We start from the raw sequence: 27877 nt of genomic DNA, 5'->3' as shown, positions 1-27877 counted from the left end.
ATCTATCTATTGTTAACATTTTGGTGCAAACTTGAACTTTTACAATTTAAACATAGCTGGAATTTGTTCTAAAACTTCCTCTTTTTTCTCTGTCTTCATGTATTTTAAGATCATACATCAATGTAAAGTATACATATTAGGATTCCACCTTTTAACTGCTGTCATTTGTCCTCTTAGTTCCTCCATCTATAGCAGATGAACCCACAGAGCTAGTTGTAACCAGACAGTCCCCATTTGTCATTGCCTGTACTGCATCTGGCGTCCCAGAGCCCACAATCCACTGGAACAAAGATGGCATGAAGCTGCCCAATCAGGGACAAGGATTCACCGTCCTGTCTGCAGGTCAGAATCATACCCATTGATAAATAAATATCTAAAAGTACACGAGGGTTACATGGTATACCAGCCTCAAAATACTTAAGTCACTTGAAAAATATTTAGTGCCAGTATTTAAAGTTTAATAGTTTTCAGTCAAATCTTACACTGTTTTGCTAAAACAACCTACAATTACGTGTTAGTTAATAGAGTAATTACTGTGAGATTAGTGAGTCATAATACATGTTTATAGAGAACATGTTTTATAACGTAATTGTCATAACTGCTAATAATCATTAATTATGTTGGTCTGGTTTGTGATGCTCTGTGCTCAGGTGCAGTAGAGATCACTTCAGCTGAGCTCAGTCATGCAGGACTATACATATGCACGGCCAAGAATGCTGCAGGCTCCACCCAGCGTCGTGTGCAGCTCACAGTGCAAGGTAAGAACAAAACTACATATAGAGACTTTCTGCTGTTTTGAGGCTGTACAATCAACACAAGGCAAAAATATTAAGTGTTCAGGACTTAATTACTTTTCTTAGAAGGCTCATGTCCATTTAGCATTTACAGAAAGAGCATTTTCTACTGCGCTCACTCTCGTTCAACAAATGTAACCTGCAAATTTGCCAAGTTGAATCACGCAGATTTAACAGGCAACAGACAAGTTTTTGTTATCCACACATAGGTCTCCTACAGATACTCAGATGACATGACTGTTGAAGATAAAAGAGGCAATTATAATTAAACAATTCAGGATGTCACCTACTAAAAAAAACTTTATGCAGTTACTTTATTTTCCACTGAAGGTTTACAGGGACCATATTAAGTCCTGAGCAAAACTGACAAAATATCAGTATCTTGATTTAATAATGCATTTCCTGTCAAATCTTGCCATGAATGAATTTTACATCCTGCATTTTTCTTTTATTTGATATCTGTTTCATTTTGCTCTTGAGACCTTTCTGGGCATCACTCTTTTTCCATCCGTCTCCCCAGAGCTCCCAGTGATCCAGTTCCACCCGGCCACCTTGGATGTGATCCTCAATAATCCCATTACGCTGCCTTGCAGGGCCACAGGCTCACCCAGGCCTACTATCACCTGGCAGAAAGAGGGCATCAATATACCCACTACAGGTAATCATCCTGTGTGTGTGTCAGTGATCTGTAGTAGTAGTAGTAGTAGTAGTAGTAGTAGTGACACATCTCTTGGTTCCTGATAGGTGGAATCTTCACAGTACTGCCTAATGGAAGTCTGCAGATCTCTAAGGCTTCTGTGTCGGACTCTGGTACATACATATGTGTGGCTCAAAATCCTGCTGGCACTGCTCTGGGCAAGACCAAACTCAGAGTACAAGGTAAGCCATACACTCAGGTAGTGGTAAAAATATTAACATTTCATATAATAATAATTAGTTATCAGCAGGGGTTGGACAAAATGACTGGAACACAATCTAAAGCAATCTTATATAATCTAATCTAATCCATTAAAACACAACATGCAAAACCTTAGTTTTTCCATGTTGCATTCCTTCCAATCATCTAAATTTGTTTTAGCCAGGTAAACACACTTGCTGAGTCCTTCTTTTGCTACTAATGCTAATGAATATTCTAAATACGCTGACTACATGTGGTGTTTCCTCTGGCATTGTGTCTGGCAGTCCCTCCAGTGATCAGCTCAGAGACTCAAGAGTACCTGGCACCTGTGGACTCCTCTGTGACGCTGCAGTGCCAAGCTGACGGCTCCCCTTCCCCTTCTGTCACATGGCATAAAGACGGGCAGCCGTTGAGTGAATCTGTGCGCCAGCGTGTGCTCAGTTCAGGTTCCCTACAGATCGCCTTCATCCAGCCAAGTGATACTGGACGATACACTTGCATTGCTGCCAATGTGGCGGGCACTGTCAGCCTGGAGATGAGCCTTACTGTACAGAGTAGGTTTCATTAAATACACTAAAAATGAGCAACCTGCTTTGCCCATACTGCTTCATTTGTTTTCTCTGTAATTTTACTGAAGGGGAAACATCCCTTTTGTGCCATTAAGTGGCTCAAATGTGTTCATGGCATTAGAGGCAACAGATACTCTGTCTGAGTGTATTTTTATGTAACTCTAACTATACTAATGTTTTAGAAATTAATATTATACTGAAAAATGAAATCATAACAACAGCTCACAACTAATTTAAGCGCAACCTTAACCTTTACTGCCATCCTTCTTCACTTCTATAGTCCCTCCCTCAATACGTGGCACAGAGCAGGATGTAGCAGTGGTGGAAAACAGTCAGGCCCAGCTGGTGTGTGTGGCAGACGGGGTCCCTCAACCAACCCTGTCCTGGGAGAAGGATGGTAATCATCTCAGTGAAAGCTCAGGGGAGTACACCATCCTGCCCTCTGGGGAGCTGGTTATTGATATTGCTCAGGTGAGAAGCAAACAGGGCAAACAACAGATTATATGTAGGTTTATTAATGTCTTCAGATTGCTGTTTTGTTACCTTACTGTTTATCTTAGTTGGCTATGATTCCCAGTGTTACAGTATTTATAGTTCTGTATGCATATTGAATGATATGTAAACTTTTTTTTGCATGCTCCTTTTCTCTTATTCCTCTCCCCTTTCCTCATCTCCCTTCCCTTACCCTCTGTACCAGCTGGATGATGCAGGCAGTTACACTTGTGTTGCCATTAATGCAGTCGGGCAGGACAGTCAGACAGTGGCGCTGACTGTTTATACGCACCCTGTCTTCACTGAGCTGCTTGGAGATGTGGCCCTCAACAAGGGTGAGCGCCTCTTGCTGACCTGTGGGGTCAGTGGCATCCCCCCACCCAAGATCACATGGGCCTTCAACAACAACATCATCCCAGGTACGGAAACATTAGAAAAGATAAGAAATATAATTTATATGAAAGAGTATTCAATGGGAAATGAAACGTAGCACAAAATCCACATCATAGTCAGCTTTTCTGTCCATTTATTTTTAGAATAAAGTAATATAGTAATGGTTTCACATGAGAAACAAGAACATGAATCAATGATACATTTAAACTTATTTCACTTTTTGTTTGTCACGTTTCACCTGTATTTTTCTCTTACTGTCTTCTATCATTGACGCTGTAGTGCACTACGATCATATGAACGGCCACAGTGAGCTGGTAATAGAGAGAGTCAGTAAAGACGATTCTGGCACCTACACCTGTGTGGCAGAGAACAGCGTAGGAACCATCAAGTCACTGGGCTTTGTTTATGTGAAAGGTAAAACATATTGCCAGGAAGCTATTTGACTCAGCTTCATTTCACATTTTTAATTGGATCTCAATCAAGACATGTTTCTGTAACATCAAGGCAAACGTTTCTCATTTCCTATCTTCTCTGTGTGTCACCAGAGCCTCCTATCATTGATGGGGACCTCCACTCCAACCGTATTGAACCTCTGGGTGGCAATGCCATTCTGAATTGTGAGGTGCGGGGAGACCCCCTGCCCACCATCCAGTGGATCAAAAGTGGAATAAACATCCACATCAGCAACCGCATCCGTCAACTGGACAACGGCTCTCTGGCTATTTATGGCACAGTGGTAGGAAAGCATATAAGACTTACTGTTGTATACTCCTATACTGTGTATGGTGTTTAAGTCTGGGAGCTGTTGTGGTTCAGTGACTTGGTGCATATCAAGTGAACAGAGCTTTTTTTGTTTTTACCATTGTGATAAGTGTGTCTTTATTGAATCTTATTTAGAGTGAAGATGCAGGCAACTACATGTGTGTGGCAACAAACGATGCTGGGGTGGTGGAAAGAAGTGTCACACTTACCTTGCAGAGTAAGTGTCCGTGTCAAATCTAAATATAGTACTAAATCTACATTAACGCTGTAAACAAATTGTGAGAGCTATGAGAGCTTCAGATTACATGGCTCTGGTCTCTTCTTCCAGGTGCACCCTCCATCATAATAGAGCCAGTGAATACAGTGGTGGATGCCGGCACCACAGTAGTGCTCAACTGCCAGGCGGAGGGGGAACCTACTCCTGTCATAGAGTGGTCCCGCCAAGGACGCCCTCTGCTGGGCAACAACCACTTCTCAACCTTGTCAAACAGCTCCCTCAGGGTCAGCAGTGCCCAAAAGGAAGACACAGCTGAATATGAATGTGTGGCCAGAAACCTGCTCGGATCCGTGCTGGTCAGAGTAACTCTCACTGTACGAGGTGAGCTGCACATTGTGGGGATTTTTTGCTGTAACATATCCATTTTTCTTTCTTCTTTCTTCTCCTCAGTAAAGGAAAAAGAAAGCAAAAGTCATCCACTTTGGTCAACATGCTGTGTTTATATGCATTTATTTGTTTTTCAGTTCATGGGGGATACTCAGAGTGGGCGGAGTGGGGTCCTTGCAGTGTGTCCTGTGGTGTTGGTTCCCAGAAGAAGCTGAGGCAGTGTAACAATCCTCTACCTGCCAATGGAGGGCACCACTGTGTAGGATCAGACATAGAGACGCGCAATTGTTGGGGAAAGCCTTGTCCAGGTGAGAGATGGATTCTACATGTGCTTGTAAAGAAGACTGTGTACAAACCATTTTAACTGTACTAAGGTCTGTGACTTTGTCCATCTACAGTGGATGGTAACTGGTCAGAGTGGTCTCTCTGGGAAGAATGTTCACATACCTGCGGTCAGGGAAACAGAACCAGGGTCCGGACCTGCAGTAATCCTCCAGCTCAGCATGGAGGCAGGCCGTGTGAGGGGAAGGCAGTCGAGGTCATCATGTGTAGTGTCCGACCTTGTCCAGGTGAACAAACACATTTATTTTCTCTAAATGCAGCACCAGACCGTCCTTTGTATGAAAAGGTGATATGAGGAGGTGCAGACATAAGTTTCTAATCTCTATTGGATGTGCCAATCTAAATGTATGACTTAAGGCCTATATGTATTGACCTTCTGTTTATACTCCTGCAGTGGAAGGTAACTGGGGATCTTGGCTACCATGGACCCCATGCAGTGAGACCTGTGGTAAGGGTATGCAGTCCAGAATCCGGCTGTGCAACAACCCCCCTCCAGCATTTGATGGGCCGCAGTGTGAGGGCACAGACACCCAAATACAAGTTTGCAAGGAGAGACCTTGTCCTGGTGAGGTTTCAGTGATTTCTGAGAGATTTCATTTATATGTCTGTAGAAGGAAGAGCCGCTGCTTTTAAGCTCAGTTGGAGAAACAATGATTACATGTAAAAATATTTCAGGTTTCACTGAACACTACCCCTTCTGTTTCTCCTTTTCTTGTGCTCACCAGTGGATGGAAAGTGGTCATCATGGGTGAGCTGGGGAGCCTGCAGCGTTTCCTGTGGAGGTGGGACAAGACAGAGGACACGCCTCTGTGCGAGTCCCAGTCCACAGCATGGTGGCAGGCAGTGTGAAGGCAACGACGTGCACATTGATTTCTGTAACAGTGACCCCTGCCCCAGTGAGTTATGAGTTACACTTCCCAAATGAAACTGAAAACTGAGAGGCTTGTTCAAGCAAACATGATGATTTTTTAACTTTACAGCAAGAACATTATTTTCTTTTATATCTTTATCTCTATTACTATTTGACATTTTGTATTTCTTTCTGTCAGTCAGCGGGAACTGGGGTCCATGGAGTAGCTGGGGCAGCTGCAGCAAGTCATGTAACGGAGGTCAGATGAGACGTTACAGGACGTGTGACAACCCCAGACCTGCCAATGGTGGGAGACAATGTGCGGGTACAGATACACAGATACAGAGATGCAGCACAGCCAATTGTCCAGGTGAGTCACGTCAGGGTCAGGGGTCAACAAGTCTCAGGGTTGATGCACCTTCATGGGCTAAAAAAATGCGTTTTGAAATAGAGTAACTATAAATTCCCTTGATAAACAGTTTTCAAACATTCTGCAATTTAAGGAAGACCTTGTACAGTATGTGATACATTTCTAAGTGTTCAAGGTAATGAACATAATGAACTACTTTGTCCACAAAGATGAAAGAAAACAAATATTCTTTTCAACAGAAGGGGAAAACAAATGGGATCTGTATTATTTGGTTTTGATGAAAAAAGTGATACAAAATTAGTTTTTCATAATTCTCATAGTTCTAAGTGACTAAATGTTTAAATTAAATGAATTTATCATTGCAGTTGAGGGTAATTGGGGATCATGGCAGCCATGGGGAGACTGCTCTGCTTCCTGTGGGGGTGGACAGAGGACACGTGTCCGACTCTGTAATAGCCCGTCTCCTAGTAGCGGTGGCCGGCCGTGTCCAGGTGACACCTCCCAGCTGTCCAGGTGTAACTCTCAAGCCTGCCCAGGTAAGATGTGGGAATATGTGTGTAATGTGTGTGTGTGTGTGTGTGTGTGTGTGTGTGTGTGTGTGTGTGTGTGTGTGTGTGTGTGTGTGTGTGTGTGTGTGTGTGTGCATACACTTAGAAGACTAAAAGCACTCTTGAATACCTTCTTTCTTTGTCAGGTGGACCACAGAAGGCACGAGGTACCATCATTGGGAACATCAATGATATGGATTTTGGCATCGCCATACTCAATGCCACCATTACTGACAGCAAGTCTGGCACCAAAGTCATCAAGGCTTTTATTAGTAACGTACCAAGGACATTAGGTCAGTTTGCCAGACATTTTCTTCCATAGCTTCTACTTTTACTTTTTCTTCCACTTGTACACATAAGTTGATCTTTTGAACGCAGTGAGACTCATTAAAAAATGTGTTCAAGGCCCTGCAATGAGGAAGCTCATTTCCATCCTGAACCCCATCTACTGGACCACGGCACAGGAAGTAGGAGAGGCAGTAAACGGATACACGTTAACAGGAGGCATCTTCAGGCGAGAGACACAGGTGGAGTTTGCCACAGGTAAGAAGGGACAGGCCTGGGTGTGTCTGTATGGTTATTACCCATATCCTTACCTAATGATTGTAAATGTAGATAATGTCAGGATTTGGAAACCTGACAACTATCTGAGATGAATCTGGATGTCATTAGGTGAGATCTTGAGGATGACCCACATCGCCAGGGGCTTGGACTCAGATGGAGCGTTGTTATTAGACATTGTAGTGAACGGACACATCCTGCAGCTGCCCTCACATTCTGACCTCAGCATCAAGGTACAGAAATAAGCACTGTAGACGATTAGATTCTAGTGTTTTAGATATGATACAATGATTTACATTTAACACAAGCTAAAATATTCCAAAGTTCCTTAAAAGCTGCCTCACACGTACTGTGTACATTTCAGGACTACACAGAGGACTACATCCAGACAGGCCCAGGCCAGCTGTATGCTTTGTCCACTCGCATGTTCACCATCGACAGGGAGAGTGTGCCCTACTCCTGGAACCACACAATCTCCTACGACCTGTCCAAGGGCAAGATGCCATACCTGGTAGAGATGCTGCATGCCACAGCCATCAGTGCTCAATACCACCCCCTGGAGGAGGTGTTGGAGTATAGCATCCAAGCTAGTATTTCTAAGGGTAAGAATACTGGCCTCTAAAAAGGCCTGAATGTAGGAATATTTTTACTATCGGTGAGAAATGGACTGAAGCAAGCTACTGGCTTAGTAACACTGTATTTTCGGTCTTTTCTGATGCTCAGCTGTCTAATAAATCACCTCGATCTGATTTCCTTTTCTATGCATGTTTCTGTCTTAAAAAGTCATTCAAATTAAAAGATTACATTTTTACATGCTTCCAGGTGATCGCAGTAACCAGTGTCCTCGCGGCTTCACTTTGGTGTCTGCTGGGCCCTACTGTGCAGGTAATGATTATTACTATGCTGCTCCTGGCATAATGCGTCAACTATGGCTAGTTAATAATAATGAAACATTTAACTGAAAAGGTAAGATAATAAGCTGTAGGTTATTTAAAAGCACTCAATACATAGCAGAGTTTACTCGCTATAGGCTTTAGTTCACTCAGATTTTGATGATATTTTTAACATGTTGTTTATGTGCTGCAGATGAGAATGAGTGTGAAGTTGGGAACCCCTGTTCTCATGCCTGTCACAACGCCATGGGCACCTACTACTGCTCTTGTCCCCGAGGCCTTACTATCTCAGCTGACGGCAGGACCTGTCAGGGTATGTAAAACACACACATATCAAGATAAGTTTAAAAAAGCACACAGTTGTTCTGTATCAGTGATATTAGCATTGCTTTCACAGCCTCAGTTTTCTAATTCAGTGTTCTCCATTTTCTTAGACATTGATGAGTGTTCACTCGGTGGGAACGTGTGCCGTGATGGACAGGACTGTGAGAACACTATTGGCTCATACCGATGTGTTATGCGGTGTGGCCGCGGCTTCAGGAGAACAGTTGATGGTCACAGTTGCACAGGTACATCAACAAGCTTGGATTTGTGAATTAATTTGCTTTAAGTGCTGCTGATCTGCAACTTTTTACAACTCTCTTCCTTTGTTGCTCAGATGTAAACGAGTGTCAGGAGTCCAATCCATGCAATCAACACTGTCTCAACACTATTGGTAGTTATCGCTGTGCCTGTGAGCCGGGCTTTCAACTCAGAAACCGACGCTGTATAGGTGAGACAGCATAAAAACAGTTACTATATTTGAGCTACAATACATTCAGAATTTCATTTCTTTAATCAGTAACATCACATGCTCTCACCTAAAACTATTTGTTGGGATTTGACCTCTTCTTTTCTCCCTGATGTCATCCCAGATATAAATGAGTGCAGACAGCGGGTTTGTCGATCAGATCAGCAGTGTAAAAATACCCGTGGAGGTTACACCTGTATTGACCTGTGCCCCAATGGTATGACCAAAGGTGCCAATGGGACATGTGTAGGTCAGTACTCACCATCATATTGCATCTCTTAAATTAAAAATACTGTATTAAAAAACAGTACAGACATTTCAGTTTTGCAGCCTGACTTACTTTACACTCTGCAGATATCGATGAGTGCAGAGATGGCACCCATCAGTGCAGATACAACCAGATCTGTGAGAATACCAGAGGCAGCTACCACTGCACCTGCCCACGTGGCTACCGATCTCAGGGAGTGGGACGTCCCTGTGTTGGTACGTACATCTCTTATCTCTTACACCCTGCCACTTTCTCATTAGCAATTGACACAACAGAAGTTTAACACATTATGACATACAGAGGGTGTTATTTGCATACATTAGGCAGGTGGTACCTCTAGTTTCTAGTGTGTAATTCTGTTAAGCTGATGGCATTTGTCTAAGCATACAGTATGTTCAAATATTTGAATGCTTTTTGGCCTGCTCTGTGCTTACACTTCCCTTCAGCTTTCTTACTTTTGCCAGCATACTTCTCTCTCTTTGTGTCAGTGACTCACTGCTGTAAAAACTCATAATCATCTGCAATGTTGTTCAGACATCATATTCTGCCTCTGCTTGCTTATGTTACTAAAATGCTGCAATAAAAACTGACTAACTTATAACATTTAAACGCAAAGACTCTTCTTTTTGCAGAGATGCACTGCATGGTATCAGGTTCTTTTAACGTCTCTTTGTCTACACTGTCAGATAGGAGTAAGAGAAAGGGTAAGAAAGGACTACAGAGGAAGGGAAACTGAAAATAAATGGTTCCTCCTTTGACACATCGACCATAAAAAGACCAGCACCATCACCTCACATCTGTCACTCTGTTTCCTTTCATTCTCTTCCATTTCTTTCGTTTCAAACTGTTACGTTCATGTGCGGATCTGGCTTTGTAATGGCATACATTCATGGTTCTGCCTGTGACATCATTAACATTGGACGCTGATCTCTGTCTTTGTGAAAACTGTACAGTATTCGAATCTTTCATGAATTGGGTTTTGTACCTGATATCAAATATGAATTGTATTTGATATCATTGCGTGAACTAGATCCTGAATTTAATATTTCACTCATTTGAAGTAATTCAAACTGGCATTTTTATTTGATATGAGAATAAATAATCTCATTCAAAACAGACAAATGTGCTTATAGTCTCAATACATTTGTGTCTTAGGGACATGAAAATGTATTGTTGTACATTGGGGTAATTGTCATATCCCCTTTTTCCCCCTCATCCTCATCTCCCCCCTCTATTTTCATGGCCCGCACCTCCTCATGTCTTTCATTCATATATCTCTTCTTATTTCATCCATTCAACCATCACCTATTTTCTTTTCTGCATTATATTTGCACTTTTCTTTCCTTTCTTCCTTCTTCTCTATCACTCTGTCGTTCTGTCTTTTCCTGGTGCTGGTCTTTCTTTGTGCTGAGGGCAGATATAAATGAGTGTGAGCGGGTCCCTCAGCCCTGTGCCCACCAGTGTGTCAACAGTCCTGGCAGCTTCAAGTGCACCTGCCCGCCGGGGCACCACCTGCTGGGCGATGGCAAATCCTGCGCTGGGCTGGAGCGGTTGCCCAGTTATGAGAGTTACTCATACGGCTACCGAACATCACAGTCCTCTCCTCAGCGCAACTACCAGCGCCTCTACCACAACTTAGCCTCTCAGAGCTACAACTCCTTCACCGGCACTACACGAGTGCGCAACAGGAGCCGTAGCCGCAGAGAGGCCCGCTTACATTCTTCACAGCGGGGCTTCCCCACTTGTCAGGAGGGGTTTGTGTCCAGGGGTGGCCGCTGCTTAGGTAACTATGGAGGACAGGCAGGGTTGAGTGAGGGGGAGGAAAGCTGCTAGCTGAGAAACTATCTCTCCTGAAGACAGTATGTCGCTGCTGCTTGAATATGGACTGTGAAAACTACTATTTGGTAACTTAAGGATGCATTGTTTATGTTCTCTTATTCTCTGTCGTTCTGTGGTGTTTTGTTTGTTTACATGTGTGACACGAACAGATATCAATGAGTGTGAGGTGAGGGATGCCTGTCAACATGAGTGTATGAACACACCAGGGAGCCACAGGTGTCTCTGTCCTGCTGGTTACCGCCTCATGGCCAACGGCAAGACCTGCCAAGGTGAGAAACTCTGAGCGGGATCCTGCATCTATTCATCCATCATCATTTCTTTTGCTGATTTTACAACCTGAACTACTACTGATTTCTCTGACGTCCGAGTCATGTGATGAATTGTTTGCTGTATCTACAGATATAGACGAGTGCCTGGAACAGAACATCCAGTGTGGAGCCAACCGAATGTGCTTCAACATGAGAGGAAGTTACCAGTGCATTGACACACCATGTCCACCGAACTACCAGAGAGACCCGGCCACAGGGTAAATGTTAGCTGATTGCCAGCACCTCCCTCCAACCACATCAAACCTCCTCCTTATTTGATAAGCTTTTGGCTTTGTTGATTTATGTTTATAAAGGCGGGTTATTGCAACCAGGAGTATTTTCTTTGCATTTACTCTATTACCTACAGTATTTCTCAGCTTTCTCCTCTAAAATATGCTGTCTGTTGCAGGTTCTGCCTAAAAAACTGCCCACCAAATGACCTGGAGTGTGCACTGAGCCCTTACGCCTTGGAGTACAAGCTGCTGTCTCTTCCCTTTGGCATCGCAGCCAACCAGGACCTCATCAGGCTGGTGGCCTACACACAGGACGGAGTGATGCACCCTAGAACCAGCTTCCTAGTGGTGGACGAGGACGTCACGTTACCTTTTGCCCTGAGAGATGAGAACCTGAAGGGAGTGCTGTTCACAACACAGGCGCTACGAGAGCCCCGCACATACCGCATGAAGGTCCGAGCCCTCTCCTACAGTGAAGACGGAGGCATTGAGTATCAGACTACCTTCATCGTTTACATCGCTGTCTCTGCCTACCCCTACTGAGAGCACTTTAAATGACATGAGACAGAAGGTGCAGGGATAATTTGTGTCCTCCACAGGTGGCACCAATGAGATCAATGATTGAGTGGGTGTGGTTTGGAAAAGCAGCCGCATCAGTAAATAGACTGAAAAAAAAAGACTTGTTCAGAGTGTGTGAGAGAGGCCAGTGAGTGCTTACAGCACTAGAGACAGAAGTAAGTTGATTTAAAGCGGATGCAGCACAGGCCACTGGGAAACCTGACAGAAAAACTGGCTATTTATTGGCTAAAATTCCTGGAATCTTTACTTCAGTTTGTCAGGACTCTTGTTATTCAAATGTTTGATATTTTGTCTTGTCATTTTCCCCGTCCTATCAGATTTATTTATATCAGCAAGATTTGACTCCTTAAGCTGAAACCTCCACTGAAGACTCAGAAAGTAGGCTTCAACCTAACTCTTACCAACACTAAAACAAATCTTAGCTAGTCGTTTATTTACATCTACCTATTTTTAACTTATTGGGAAGTGCTTGAACGTGGAAAATGGGCAATTCCCACCTTTTGTTTAGCCCTCGTGTAATAGGTCACCGAAGTAGAGTTGTGACTGTGCAGATATGGCGCTCCTTTTGGCGTTAGAAAACTTGACTGTCACATATACATCCTCAGGTAGTGGCCCATCATATCCACACGTGCATCAGATTGAAACCCTGGATGTTGCTACACTGATTACATCATCAATGTGCCATAACGCTCCATCCAATAGTTGATACCAAGATGTATTTTATTTTTATGACTTGTACATAAGTGTTGTTTTTCTCATAATGTATTGCTATACTGTACTTATTTTATCCTTTTTGTAATAAAAATGTAATAACATATACAATGAAAATAAGCTGAATGTCAATAATATGTCACTCAATCAAGACAAGAAAATCATCACAAAGTTATGATCAGCATTTATACCATTTATTTATTTTGTCAAAAAAGCACAAACATAAAAAAGGAATATTTGAGTAAGGCAGTTTTGTACATCAGGTTAGTACGTTCCCTGGTCTTCTTGCCATCGGCCAGAAGAGCATCTTTGACTAGAAATACCACTCTCCTTTTTATTCTCATGTAAATCTAGCGGTTACTGCATTAGAAAAGGTATCTAATGTCTGGATGCATCATCACTGATGACAATATTTAAACATGGCAAACTCATGTCTAAATACAAACTGGTGGAAACTGTGATAATGCTTTTGTGTTTTTATGAAAAGCACCATCCCTTAAGAAACTCCACCTTCACTCAGTGCTTGATTGGAAAATAGCAGAAACAAAACATTATGCTGGAACTGAATTCCTTGTATCACTATCTCTACATAAGAAGCAAAGCTATGGTTGCTTATTTTCAAAGAGCAACTTTTTGAACTGCAACACTTTGCTTTTATGTTCATTTATACTGAATATTGTAAAAACTCCACAACTCTGTCTGTAAGTCATCACTAATACACAAGGGCAACTAAATTATCTACATTAGTCCCATGAAAGCAAAATAATTCATTTGGCAACAGACACAATCCACCTCATAAGGCAGACAGGTATGGGAATTACAGATGTATGTGGTAATAACTGTATGTCTTTCTACTGCAAGACAATACAACATGTGTAGGATTCATTTTAAATACATAAATTTAACCTCAGATTCATTACAAAAATGTTTTTTTCCCCCCCAGGAGACACCAAACGTACAAAAGACAGGTATGAAATGCTTGAGAGAATACTCGAAACCATCAAAGTGGGATCATGCAAACAATATATTTTATAATCCACTGATAGTCCCTCTCCATTTACAAATACACCAAATATTTAGTATCTAATCTTGGTCTCTTCTGCAAAGCAAGCATGCTTATTTTGTCAAACCTCTCAGTCGTGGGAAAAAAAAAATGATTACTATAAAACAATAACAAAAACAAAGAGGAAAATAGATAATCCTAGATTATTTTTCTGTTAAATAACAAAATAAGAAAAACAATCTGAGAAAGTACTCTCAGCGTGTCATTTTGCTGAAAGTACAGAGAGAAAAAATGCAGCTCCTATAAACAGTACCAGCAGAGCCACATAATGCCCTGTGCAGCAGAGGAGAGTGCATGAGAAAGTCCAAGACAGACAGACATAAACAGGATGTGAGGAATAGTAAAGTGGGATTAATATGAGTGGTAGTGGAGCTGCATCGTGGGTCATAATCCTTAACTCGGGCAGCAGGGAGCGTGAAAGGATGGATGGATGAAAAACAACACCACCACCACCCCTCCTCTTCCACCTCCCGCTCCCCGGGGTGAATATCAACCCCCATTCGCAAATCCACCACCCTCCATCTGTGACTGTGCTTTTCAGGAGACTCCCACTGTTAAAGTGTTATCAGGAGAGGCAATGATAGGATTTACTGAGAGAATCAGACTTTTTTTTTTTCTATCAGGAAGCCTCGACTAAGCACACATCAGCAGAGAAAACAAAAGAGAGAGGTGGAAAACAAATACTGAGAGAGTTTTCCTGAGAGAAACAAAGCTGAAATCAGTGTTATAGTGAATTTATACATCATTCCCGTGATTCAACACAAGTACGTGTGAAACTGTTGTTCATACGAGCTGTAGATACTGTGTATAGCATGAGCACATACTGTATGGTAAAAACATAGATCAGGGAAGCAGAACAGACGCATACGGTGTGACGTTATCTGTAGCAGGAATACAATTTAGTAGGCTTAGATCATGCATGGGAAGAAACAAGAAACTCATTTCTTTTTAACCTAATGTGACCCGGATTATTATTATTTTTTTAGTCTAGCGTTAAAAGCAATAGGATCTCCTTGGGTTAAAAAAAATCTAGTGTTCCTTTTTCTTCCCTTTGCGATCTGTTAGATTACATGTAAAGTGCAGTGCACCCCCTGTATCTGTCAGCGATGTGGAGTGAACTGCTCCTCCGCTCTTCGTTTTAAACCGTCTTCCTCGCTGTAAGTACCCTGACGATGCTGCCCACTCCTCCAGCTGCAAGTGCCTGAGGACACAGAGGAGAAATAATGTCAGGTTGCTTTTTTAGGACTGAAAATGAGTCACAGTGAAGCTCTAGCTGCTTGTTCTGTATTCAGAGTTATGGCATCTTTTAAGGCTCTGACATCTGCAGCTACAACCTTTTAAAGACTTATTGTATTATTTTTGTTGCCATTTAAAAAACAACAACTAACTTTCCTTTGACAAATTGGACTGAATACATTTCTAAAGATAAATCTAACAGAAAAGAACATCTCACACATAAGTTTGAGCCGCATTGCATTTCGAACATCTTTAAAAAACAATACAAATGTAACAAATGTTAACAGGCAGAGAGTTAAGAGCACAGGGCAACACCATCCTAAAAGAGCTGTAATGATTGATTGAATGACAGCAAATCTATGAGCAATTATATTAATAATCTGTAGTTTCAGTCGTTTTTCAATCAAAAAATTCCAGCTTCCCAAATGTCTACTTTCCTTATTATATGACAGTAAATTAAATATCTTAACATTTTAAGCCCTTACTCAGACAAACAAGAAAACTGAAAACGTCACTGTGGCCTCTGAGCAATTGTGAACAATCATAAGTTACAGCTCTACATCCTAGACTCAAGCTTAGTTAGAAGGTTTGAATCCTGCTCGTCGCCATAATTCTCAAAAGTAATGTCATCAATCTATCTACTGTCACTCTACTAGTACATCTTAGTATCTACCTTTTCATGCCACTGCAGGAGGACGGCGCTGCCGTTTTCCGACGGCCTCTCGAAGCCTTTGTAGATGTATTTCATCAGCAGGTCGACGCCATTCTTGTCGAGGGACTGCACCCCTTTCTCGATGTCACTGCTCTTGAAGGCGCTGAGTACCTTCAGCACCAGACTCTCTGCACGATCCTAATAAGTCATGGAAGACAGAAAACATCTTAATCTCTGTCCACATCTGAGATTTTCAGCGATTCAAATAATAAATATATTAATGAAATTGTGGTTTAGTCTAATTATCAGGAAAACGAATAACTCCCATATGTATTAATGACCTGAACTGCCTCAAAACTTAAGCTGCATTTACTAGAGATTTACTACAATTAAGTGAATGAACAGACGATCAATAGCTTGACTGCACGTGCAAAAAAACACTTTTCACTTGACAGAGGGTTAAAGATATATTGTTAATTATCCAAAAGTCCAAAGGCCAACAAAGTAATGCATCAGAAAAACTAAAATCTGGTGAATGCTCTAAGCATCGACAGAGTAGTCCAAACCTACCTTGACGTTCTGGTTCTTTGTGTTGATTGGTGGGTTCTTCAGTACTGCATGTAAAGCCTCCATGAGATTTCCTGTGCATGGGAGGTTAAGGATGCAACACAGCAAAGCAAAACCCATGATCACAGTCTTTTGAAAACACTGAATATTGATATAAACCCTAAATATGATTTGAAAGAAGATCTCAGTGTCTAGCCATCACAATTCTCTTTGTTAATTAAAATAAACTTCTGACCAGATGATTTTCTACATGTGCCAAAATAAGATCCAGATCTGGTTAATTTTGGTCCTGACATATAATATGCTATTTAAAAAAATGACTGCTTTAAAGGATAGTTTATTTTCCAAGTCTGTCATAAAAGAACAATCTAATTGGACATGTTTTTTTTTTAGGTTTATAGTGTTAAGTGTTTAAGTTTTATCAACTATTCTGATATTTAAAGCAAAAAACAAAAAAAACACATGGCCACAAGCACTATAGTTTTGGGTTAGTGGCACAAATTAATTCTGTACTAAGAAGACTAACTTTGGAAGATACCCACGTGATCTGGCTAAATGCATTTTTTTGCACAGAACCAGTGGATTTTGCCTCCATCTCTCTACATTACAGACATGACAGTATGGATAGGAGGAATAATTACACCAACCAATACCTCTTTGAATGTCCATAAGTACATTTCAACCACGTGAACATTGTTTTAGGACAGATCAGAAAAATGTGAATCAATGCCCAGCAGTGGAAGACATACTAAGACCATTTACTTGAGTGAAAGTACCAATACAGCAATGTAAATGAAAAAGAACATGAGTATTAGCAGCAAAATGTACTTCAAGCATTAAAGTAAAAGTACTCATCTTAAATCCTCTGACTGATATATTATTATCTATGACCTCATTAGATTATTAATACTGAAGCATAAGTGTTAGAGGTGGCTAGTTTAAACTACTTGTACTATATACAGTTAACTGATTTAGTCCAGTTTGGTAGTTTCCAATCTAGGGGCTGGGGCCCCCAATGGGTCACCAGATAATTATGAGATTCTTAATGGGAAACGAAAGTTTAAAAAATAAATCTGTTTTCAGGTTTTGAACTTTTTCTCTAAACTTTGATTGCTGAAATATTGGATCATTTGGTTAAATGAAACCATGTGAGAAGTTTAGCAGGAAAAATCACTATTTGGTGGAGCTGTTAACAACTCAGACATCTGAAATGTGACACTGACTACACACTGATGTTTGTAAGACGTCAAAAGACAAAAAGGTTGGAAGCCACTGGTTTCATCTTTAACAATGTGTTGTACTTTAAAAGCTTGTTATATTATCTATTGTGTACAATAAATATAGTGGAGTAGAAAGCACAATTCTTCCCTCTGAAATGTAGTGGAGTGGAAGTACAAAGTTGCATAAGATGGAAATACTCATAGTGCAAAGTACCTCAAAACTGTACTTAGGTAATAGTACTTTGTTACATTCCAGCAATGTCAGCTGCTCACTTCTGCACTGTAACATGAAGTGGGAGGTTCCTGCCTCACTAAATGAGGAAGTGTTGCACTTTCATGCCTTATAAGGCCTACAAGCCTAAAACTTAAAAGCTCAGCTGGCTGCTGTGCTGACTTTGCAGCAACACTTGTAACAACACAGCAAAAGCAACTCTGCAGACACTTAAACCACAAGTTAAATCTCTGCAATACAGAGATAACAGAAACTCTGCAGCACTCGTCATCACACAGTGGTACACTACAAAAATCTGCACGATCAATCAAAGCTATTTCATTCAATTTCTCAACTCATTATGGGATAACTTGTGGTTATATAAATGTAAAGTAGCTTGCATTGACTATAGATAGACAGTGTTCTCTGTTTGGGGTAGAAATCCCAGGAATGTGACTGTCAGGCAAGTCTGGACAGTGACTGGCCTACATGCAAAACACCCATTCATACATTTCACAGCAGCAAACACATACAGAAGATGTCTTTCAAAGATTACACAGCAGCACTGAAAACACACAACTCTGCAACATGCGGTTGTTTTCTGCAGCAGATTTTTGGCTAGCTGATCATGTGAAAGGATATTGTCTGATGAGGGAGTCCACCTCTGCCTCGTCGGGACCCAGCTGGTTTTCTCCTCCGTCCTCCTCGTCCACAAATTTATTCTCGTCGTACTCGTCCACGTCCACTCGCCTGAAGCGTGCGGACACTGTGTTCTTCGACATTTCGCTCTTATATTCGGACCGAAAACGACAAAAGTTCAAGCTAAAGCCAGGCCTGTTTTTCCCCCGTTACAGTGCTTCTTTTCCCTCCCCTTTGAAACGGCGGCTGTCTGTCTGTCAGCAGGCTGGCAGCTTCCTGACTTCCTCCCTTTTCCTCTGTGTGGTTTTGGTTTCCGTGTGCACTTCATCGCCGCCTGGTGGCTGAAATATGAAGTGTCTGTAATTCACATCTGAGCCACTAGAGGGCAATCACACATAAGAAAAAGGACCACTGTCCATCTACCATTACTTACTCCAACCACCACAAGACAAAAAAATTACACATTTTCAAACTTTATTCATTTATTTAGCCCTTACATGCTGTTCAGGGTCAGATTTGACCCATTTTTACATTTGAAAGTAAATACACTATAAATACCTGAAGTGTGATGACTTCTCCTTAAAACATTGAGGTGCCAAGACAGCTGATGCATATTATTTTTGAGAGTTTTTGATTTATTAAAAAAAACAATTTTTAAATTACTGTTGCATTCTTCACATTTAATATAGTTCATGTTTTGTTTTTTTCTCCATAAACGAGAAGTGTAAAAAATGAATAACCGGCGATACTGTGAAGAGTCTGAATATGAACAGTATATGTGGGGTAACTGTTCAGTTATATTTTCTGTCAAATTCACCTACCCTGTGGTCTAAATGTCAAGAGTACCAAACAGCAGATAAAATGGCAGACATAGACCCAGACATTTAGTCAATTTACTCTTTTAAAGACTTACATACAATAAGTACAACTGAGAAGTTAGCAATTGGAAGATATAAAGGTATACAAGTCTTTGGAAAGTTGCCAGTTCTTTTTAATGTGTCATTTAATGTTTTAAATCAATCTGTTGTCAGAATTGAATTAATTCAACTTTTTCCGTCTGCTACTGTACACACGAAGAAGACGAACATGCGCGGCGAATGTCACAAGTCAGTTGCAAAGACAGAGGTAAAGATGTCTGCGTCTATGTCCGCCATTTTGTCTGCAGTTTGGTCCTTCTCCTAAATGTTGGCTCACAGTCTTTAAAAGGGTTAACGTGTAATTTCTGTTTATTATTATTATTATTATTACATTTTATTTTATTTTTTCTTCAATTTTTCCATTTTGTATTATCTTTAACTCTTTTACTATTTGTTTCACCGCAGTCCTGGGATGTCCATAAATTAAATGTATCATTATTTTCTACACTGCCATATAAGATAAGATAAGATGAGATAAGATAATATATTCCTTTATTAGTCCCACAATGGGGATATTTACATTATTGCAGCAGCAAAGTATATAAGTATAGGTATGTAGAAATAATATGTCATCCCTCCTATTTTAATTTATCTTTTTTTGGTATGTAAACTGTTATTTTAGTCTAAAAATATTAGGAGTCAGCCTTTTATAGCTGCAGTATGTAGTTATTAGAAAAAATTAGCAAGAAAATTTGAACAGTACAACTTCCAGGTCCCTCCTTCTTCCTCTCCACTGCACTGCAGCCCTGCCTTCAAAGCCCTTCCCCAAAGGGGAACCAGCTGTGCACGCTGCACGCAAATGAATGCTCGTAATCACAATAACAGAGGGGGCAGGGCTGCAGCATAGCAGAGAGGAAGAAGGAGGGACCTGGAATTTATACTTATTCAAATTTTCTGGCCAAGCTACTGAATTTTTGTTTACATGTTCCGTATTTCTGTATTTTCAACTGTTTCACTCAATTCAAATTTCATAAGACACCACATCCATAACTGACACTGCATGTGTAGGATGGTCTATAATACATTTTCCACTCCTCACATTGTCAAAACACGCTTGTTACTTTCAACCTCTGTGACATTATAAAAACAAGACATGACGTGCAAATAAGCGATAGAAAACCACTCCGCTCTGTGTTGCCCCTGGTAAGATGCCGCCACATCAAAAAACCCACACCCACTGAACCCACAAACATTTGTTTGGTTTGCCTGTCCCAGTGTTTCCCATTAATTGTATAGACTGTGGTGTACACTCTCCAAAATGTTACATTGTTATAGGGCTGGTTGGTATATATACTTTCAAACGAGATATAGGGAGAGACGTTATCTTCTTTTGTGTGGAGTATATTGTTAAATTACTGAGTTACGTTGTGACAACTTTCCTCTATCTCTGATGCACACGGAGGGTTCAGCTCCGCCCCCACTGAGACAGAGCAGAGGACAAGAAGCTAACGTTAGCCTCTGCTATAGTTTGCTGTCATTTCTCGTCGCTGCTCTCCGGTTGCTACTTTATTCCGCCTCGCTGTTCTGTGTAAATGGTCCAGACACTGAACGGGGGGACAGAGTTGCCCCGTCAGTAGCCTAAGCGGTTACAGAGATAGTCACAGAGCCGGTGTTTCAGTTTCATTGTGACCGTGTTAAATGGTGACTTTCACGTAGGTGTTCTCTTAGTAATTTAATCTTTTTTAAAGATATACTCATCTGTGTTTCATATCTTAGTTACGCTAATGTTAGATTTGGCTCAGAAGACTCATTCGCCTCTCGTAACGTATCTTGTAATGTAAGAAAGTCATCACTTAACACGGTCACCAGTTAAACCGAAACACCAGATCGAATGATGCTGCGGTCGAGTGAGCTAGAGAATGAATAAAGCGCGGGAACGCTGACAGTAAGAACAGCGGTTACGTTCAACAGCACAAATAAACTTCCCCACACACCTCCACTGAACCCTGCAGCTCAGCCTCAAACTCTGAATCTGAAACACTGGCATGCTGTGTAAAACACAGCAGCAGCTTTGTTCAATTTAAAAAAGCAACTTCTTAATGAGAGATGTTGTTTATTTCCATTGGTACAATAAATCAACTCTGATCCTGATCCACTTCTAAGTCATCTGGAAGTCTAGTCTTTTGATAAGCAAAGACAGTTTGGTTTAAAAAGTCCAATAATGGCTTAAAGGACAACATTTATTTAATAGTTATAACCTCTTAATGTTGTTGTCAGAATGCACCAGAATGATGTATTTTACTTTAAAATGTACAAAAAACATTTTCCAGGGGAGCACGCCTACGGACCACTCTAAAGGGTCGGATTGAGGTCCACCCCACCAGTCTCTCAAAATTCTGTAGTAAACACTGCCTGTCCTGTCAGGTGCTCAGCACTTAATCGCATCACAATTAACGTGTTAATGCTGACAGCTCTAATATTTATATATATTCTATCTGAAATTTGGCTTGCAGTAAAACCAGATTGTGTCCAGTGATTTCTTTCTGTGCAGGTTGTTAACAAAAGAGGAAAACTATCCTATTTCGTGTGCCGAAAACTTTTTTCTTTGAGCTATCGAAAGAGGTATTGTGTATCATTGACGGTAAAAATTCATTTTTACTTTTTACTTTTGTACTTAAGTACATTTTAGAGCCTGTACTTTTACAACACAAGTATCTGTACTTTTACGTACAGAATGGGCCTATTTCACTAATAAATGTGCAGAAATGTTCTTACTCTCCGCAAAAAATAACTGTTGAGCAAAATCACAGGATTCAAGACAGGTGCGTACCGGCTAATTTTGTTCTCAGCACCATAGATTAGCTCAGCACCGTGCATATGATAGTGAATCAGATCCGCTTTCTGCAATCAGGAAACGCCACGTCATGCCTTTTATTTTCACTATATAAAGAGATGTATCATGAGGAGAGCAATGTGCTGAACAGAGGATGAGATGATCCCGAAAGGGTTAAAGAATTTCACGACAGCAGAAATTGAAATAATTGTGTGTGGACACTTTTCTGTAGCGTGCCCTCTGGAGTTACGATGTTAAAAACAACAAAAACCCGAAGCCTGGGCCGCAATAACTGAGGCGGCGAATGCGGTGCCCCCTGGGGTTCAGACAGTAGCACAAGTAAAAAAAAAAAAAAAAGGTTTGACATTGGCAGACCAGAAAAAAGGGGAGAAGGACAGGGAGCATCGGATCTGAATGAGAGACTGGCAGCAATTATTGGACAGTTATCATAAAAAGGAATTTTTTCAAGGAATAAGAGAGAATGTGATGACATCCGCCGAGAGCCGACACCCAGGTCAGTTATGTAATTGTTAAGATGATATTTGCAATTTCTTATGTCTTTTGTAATTAACGAATGCAATTCAATCAGAACAAAAGTTTTATTTAAATGAAAGTAGCATTGCTGCTTGTAAAAGTGAATTAAGATGCATTTAGGGTAGAGAACTGCAGCCATGCCGTCATTTGTGCGTATGCATGATCTGAGGAAGTTCTACATTTAGGTAAGAACATATTGATGAATCCCAGATTTGTGCGTCTGAGTCAAATGTGCGTATGCACAGTTCAAGCACAGATTTGTGCTTAGGTACTGTTTGTGAATGAGGCCCAATGTGAGTAGTTTTGCCACCGATATTATCTTGTTGATTACATAAACATAGTTATGAAAAATAATTACCTAAATAGTAGGTTTCAGTGTCATAGTTTGTGACAGTGATACAATTCCAAACTGTACATTAAAACCATTTTGTGCTGTAAGAACAAAGTTATTGTTTTTTAAATTGAGTGTTTAACTTACCCAGAAAAACAGAAGGCAGTGTTCCTCTGACTTGTGAAAAAATGTGCTAAAAAAGCATGCCCATGAAGCCGTATAATAATCCAGACAGTTTATGTTGATGCAAATAACTCTTTCAAGTTTCAAAGCAGTTTTCAGCAGTGTTTTTGACCAGCAATGAATCAGTGGAGTAACTATCTCTCTCATGCCAAATCGTCAACATTTTGGCAGTAAGGACAACAACTAGCCACTGATTATACTGTTAAATTGAAAGTCTAGATATAATCCCCACTATGTTAATCCTTTATTTCAACAGTTTGTCTCTTTGAGTTCAAAATTGCTTTTTCAAGACAGACTCGACAAGAGAAAACATACACAATATACAAATGTAAAACAAACAGTGGTTTCCATAACAGGTTTTAAGTTTTCAGATGGGATAATAGATTATGATGCACAATACAGGAAGGGCAGATAGCAGCTTCCTGCCACAGATTAAACTGTAAGTGTGTGGCAACCTTAATTCACTTTGCAAGACTCCCGACCCAGATGCTGCTATACTAGTTATGAAATTCAGGCTTTATCTTCTGAAATCCAAAAAGATGATCCACACAACCTGTATGGTTGTGTGTGTGTGTGTGTGTGGGTGTGTGCTGATTCACTGTTTCTACCCATTTCATTGCTGTGGTGGAAGTATTTATTTTACTGGCATGCTAATGAGTGGTTAGCGGTCATTCCAGAGACCACCACGTCAGTTCTGTGATGTCAAAGTCCCCCTGCGTCACATAAAAAACTGCGTTTTTCTACCGGCAGGATGTAAAACAAACTTTCCATGTTGCACATAATGGGCTTTATATAAATCTTAATGACAATTTAGCATAAACACAAAGATACTCCTCTGCTTATCACAAAAATAAGTAAGTTTTAGTGCCTTAATGTTTTTATTCACAAGAGTTCAAATTCTGGCTGGGAATTCTATGATGTTGCTGTGGGCAACAGACATGCAAGTCAATGATGTTGGTTTTGACCAATAGAAACTCTCCTGAGCCGGCCAACAAGTTCACAATACACATGCCTTTTCTGGGAAGTGGAGAAAGCAGGACACACCTATATGTCATTGATGCCTTTTTTGTTAGAAGTGGAAATTTTAATTTTGCTTATCTGCCAGCTCTGGCCCTTTTCCCCTGGAGGAGAAAGGATAACACTGTCTAATGTATTTCCCATCACGAACCTCCCATTCCTGCTGACAGTCAGACACAAACACAGACACAGACACACACACACACACACACACACACACACACACACACACACACACACATACACCATATCTGACCCAGGAAGGCAGTTATTGTTTCAGAAGTGTGAGAAACATTTGCTCACTATTACGAGACTTCTACACTGTCTACATAAGTGTGCGAGAAGCTGAATAACACAACCAGAATGGTAGGATTGTGAAACAGAGGAGTCTCATTCACCCCCACCCCTCCCAACACCATCATCACCACCATTACAAACACACACACACACACACATAGACCTGCTCTCCTGTAGACAGGTAATACTCACTCATGCAAACCCATTTCCTTTCCTTCGTACCCTCTAAGTCTTTCCTCCACTCCCTCTCTTTCACACATACACACACACACACACTGTTGCGTGCATTGGTCATATCCTCATTGCGGGCTTTGTGGAGCGCCCCAACCCGTCTGTGCTATGTGAATGACTCAGCACATCAAAAGGTGAGCGTACAGGCACATACATGACCTTCACGTGAATGTGCAAATTAACAAGCCCTGGAGAATTTCAACATGGAGGCCATTTCCCCTCCAGTGCAGCACATGCTGAGATAGACAGACTCTGCAAAGGAGATGAAAAATGAAAAGGCTTTCAAAAATTGTCTGCCTTGTCTGCGAGGCAGCGCAGCTCTACAGCTTTCAATGCCAGAGCAAATCTGCAGGGCAATGGGCCAGGTGCTTCCGTGCCAGAGAATAGGACTAACACCAAAGCAAAGTGTCCTAAGCACATAATTATTACTCTCACATGATGAGAATATTGCTCTTGGATGATGCTTTAATTGGGGAATGTAATGATTTAGTAGGTGCCGCGTTGGAGCAGGTCTTCAGGCTGGGAGAGACTGTGGGTGGTTTCATCCTATTGGGAGGTGAAAATGGTTGTGATGTTTTGTAACATCAGATTCAAGATAGCCAGAGAATTTTGGCTAGCTTGACCCTCAAGTTATCCAGATGGTGCTGAGAGTTTTATTACAGTGACGTGAATGTTTTTGGCTTTGAGATTTCGTGAATAATGCATCAGTCATCATGAGACTTTTTATGAGGCAAGCTGGAAATTATTATTAGCACAACACTGACAATAAGGGATAGAAAGTGATATCCATATTGCTCAGAATGCGTCATATAAAGTTCATTTAAAGGGTAAATTTACTAAAATGACAACACTCAATTAGGCCTCCTTCTAGTGGTATTTCGCTATGCAGATAGTTGTGGCTTTATTTGTCCAGGTTTTGAGATGTCTGTGTCAGATAAGCATGTATGGGCTCCCCATGATTCACAAAGCAGGACACCCCCTCAGGTCCATTATCATCAGCATCAACTCAGCTACTTACAACACTGCCAAACACACATCTACCAGCATTCTCCCCTTGAATGGTAAAATTCCTCACCATATTCAAAAGAATTGAAATTGGACCCAGATGAAACCGTGTGACCTCAATGTTGACATGCATCCCAACTATGGAGGTGGAAACCACAATGACACCCTCAAAAAAAAACACCCATAAAAATAGAACCAACCTCAGTTCAGATCAGATTTGCAAACAGCTGGATCTCTGTCTGAACACCATATATTTCCAGTACAGCAGGGAGTTAACAGACAAAAGCATGCCTGTGCCATGGTCTCATCAGTATCTCCAATTGTGGTAATCCTCTACATGGAAGAAGTAGAAAGCAGAGCCATGAACCCATTCAGAGGAACAGCACCGAGCCACTGGTTTAGATATATGGATGACGCATGGGGCACAATAAAGGAAGTGCGAGCCTTTACAGAACACATTAACTCAGTGGACAATATCATCAAGTTTACATGAGAGGATGTCAGGAACTTGGGCTATTTGGACTATGCAGTATACATTGAAGAGGAGAGGAGCCTCTACATTCGAGTATAGAGGAAACCCACTTCTTTCTCTTTGACTGCCCCACTCACTGGAGCATAAGCTAGGTAATCAGAACCCTGCACCACCAAGCTAATAATGTACCAAAAAGTGCCCAGTCCCAAGAGAAGGAGCACAAACACCTGAAGGATGCACTTAAAGCCTGTGGTTGCCCAATCTTGACCTTTGTGAAAACAGCCACATTGCAGGGGGTGAACAAAAAAATTAGGAAAGAAAAAGAAATGCAAGATCGAGTACCTTAGAAACCACATCTCTGTGTATTCCAAACCCAGCAACACACTAAAAAAGAAACTGGTTCACCTGAAAAACCGCACACCATAGCGAAAGAAAAGCAATCTAGTGTATGCAGTCCAATGCAGTGAGGAATGGCTTGTATATGGAAACTAAACAACCATTAAACAAACACATGGCTCGATACAGAAGGGGAACCTCTCAGGTCAAGGATCAGCAGTTTACCTGAAAGATTAGGGAAACTCTTTCAAAGACAACATACATATTTTAGATAGGGAGCACAGATGGTTTCAAAGAGGAGTGAAGGAGGCTTTTTACGTCAAAGTAGAGAAATCATCTCATAACAGTCTACAACACCACTTATCCCCCACCTGCAATGCTGTCCTTTCAATCCTTCCCAAGAAACTTAACAGCCATTTACATTTGGCCTCATTGACTAATGAAGCTTAGCGAAAGTTCAGACAGGAACACCACCTGTTTTGTATGCTCACGTCATAGTTTTATTTCTCATTCTTTAGTCATCCTGATCCTTCTCACAGCTCATACTGATCTCTGTCAAAGCTCATATTTTCCTTGCTGTTATTTCAGGAGCATCAATTGACACATCAGCTGTTCACATAACCTGGTCAAGTCTAACCAATAGCACGGTGACACACCTTCATTGTCAGCCTATCATATTGCAGCTGTCTTTTTAAATGTTCTCCCTCTCTGCTCAGGTGCTTTCTCGTCATCATCATCATCATCGTCTTCATCATCTGCATAATAAACATTATTTTACTTCATTCTCTGGTCTCTCCTGATTGAACTACTAGTAATGACTGAGAATTACTGCGAATCTGTACAGACATCAGTGTAATCCGTGAGCACCCCACCACTTGAGCCCCATTGACATTTTAAGCACTTTGCATATTGTTGCGCTACTTGTTTGTTGTTCATGTTTTTTATGGTATTTGTTATGCACTTGTGGTTAGGCAACTGTAGCTCAGGAGGTAAAGCAAGTTGTCCACTAATCTGAAGGTGGGTGGTTTGATCCCCGGCTCCTCCAGTCAGCATGTTGAGGTGTCTTTGGGTAGGGTTGGGAAGGTTACTTTGGAAATGTAATAGGTTACATTGTAATAGGTTTTGTAATTGGTTAGGTTTCCTAACCAATGTTTTCAACTGTTAGGGTCAGTGTACCCATTAAGGCCACCAAAATCTGAGTTCAGGTGTTTTTCATGGATACTGACATGATTTATAAGGGAGATCATTTCTTATAAAGCAAGATTTATCACTCATTTTAAAATATAAATAAAAATATTTTATGAAAAAAGTCAAAAGTCTGGCAAGGGATTAATTGGTAATGTGACACCATTTAAGACCACGTCATGATTTATTTACAAAATATAAAAA

The 27877-nt window shown here is 41.0% G+C and overlaps 2 protein-coding genes across 2 annotated transcripts in view; one reads left to right on the top strand and one right to left on the bottom strand.

Moving 5' to 3' along the window:
- Nucleotides 1-12812, top strand: part of hmcn1 (hemicentin 1) — an 85940-nt gene extending 73128 nt beyond the window's left edge. Inside the window, exons 77-107 of the mRNA XM_062424708.1 lie at nt 178-342; nt 651-758; nt 1315-1467; nt 1554-1673; nt 1977-2246; nt 2542-2732; nt 2959-3172; nt 3426-3560; nt 3692-3882; nt 4044-4125; nt 4237-4506; nt 4650-4820; nt 4911-5081; nt 5249-5419; nt 5580-5754; nt 5908-6074; nt 6440-6610; nt 6769-6915; nt 7028-7165; nt 7295-7416; nt 7548-7785; nt 8006-8068; nt 8270-8389; nt 8511-8645; nt 8735-8848; nt 8991-9116; nt 9221-9349; nt 10552-10917; nt 11123-11242; nt 11373-11499; nt 11691-12812. Of these exons, the coding sequence (XP_062280692.1) occupies nt 178-342; nt 651-758; nt 1315-1467; nt 1554-1673; nt 1977-2246; nt 2542-2732; nt 2959-3172; nt 3426-3560; nt 3692-3882; nt 4044-4125; nt 4237-4506; nt 4650-4820; nt 4911-5081; nt 5249-5419; nt 5580-5754; nt 5908-6074; nt 6440-6610; nt 6769-6915; nt 7028-7165; nt 7295-7416; nt 7548-7785; nt 8006-8068; nt 8270-8389; nt 8511-8645; nt 8735-8848; nt 8991-9116; nt 9221-9349; nt 10552-10917; nt 11123-11242; nt 11373-11499; nt 11691-12057 (5237 nt within the window). The 3' untranslated portion in view covers nt 12058-12812. The remainder of the gene's footprint in view (nt 1-177; nt 343-650; nt 759-1314; nt 1468-1553; nt 1674-1976; nt 2247-2541; nt 2733-2958; nt 3173-3425; nt 3561-3691; nt 3883-4043; nt 4126-4236; nt 4507-4649; nt 4821-4910; nt 5082-5248; nt 5420-5579; nt 5755-5907; nt 6075-6439; nt 6611-6768; nt 6916-7027; nt 7166-7294; nt 7417-7547; nt 7786-8005; nt 8069-8269; nt 8390-8510; nt 8646-8734; nt 8849-8990; nt 9117-9220; nt 9350-10551; nt 10918-11122; nt 11243-11372; nt 11500-11690) is intronic.
- Nucleotides 12813-12982: 170 nt separating this feature from the next.
- On the bottom strand, nt 12983-18643 carry arpc5b (actin related protein 2/3 complex, subunit 5B). The gene is made up of 4 exons (XM_062424593.1): nt 18396-18643; nt 16326-16398; nt 15777-15953; nt 12983-15068 (listed from the first exon to the last, which is right to left on the bottom strand). The coding sequence occupies exons 1-4, from the start codon at nt 18533-18535 to the stop codon at nt 15006-15008; spliced, it is 453 nt and encodes a 150-aa protein (XP_062280577.1). The 5' UTR covers nt 18536-18643; the 3' UTR covers nt 12983-15005.
- Nucleotides 18644-27877: the final 9234 nt, after the last annotated feature.

The sequence above is a fragment of the Scomber scombrus genome, chromosome 8 (genome assembly GCF_963691925.1).
Source record: "Scomber scombrus chromosome 8, fScoSco1.1, whole genome shotgun sequence".
Lineage (NCBI taxonomy): Eukaryota > Metazoa > Chordata > Actinopteri > Scombriformes > Scombridae > Scomber > Scomber scombrus.
This window is presented reverse-complemented; position numbering and strand designations above follow the sequence as displayed.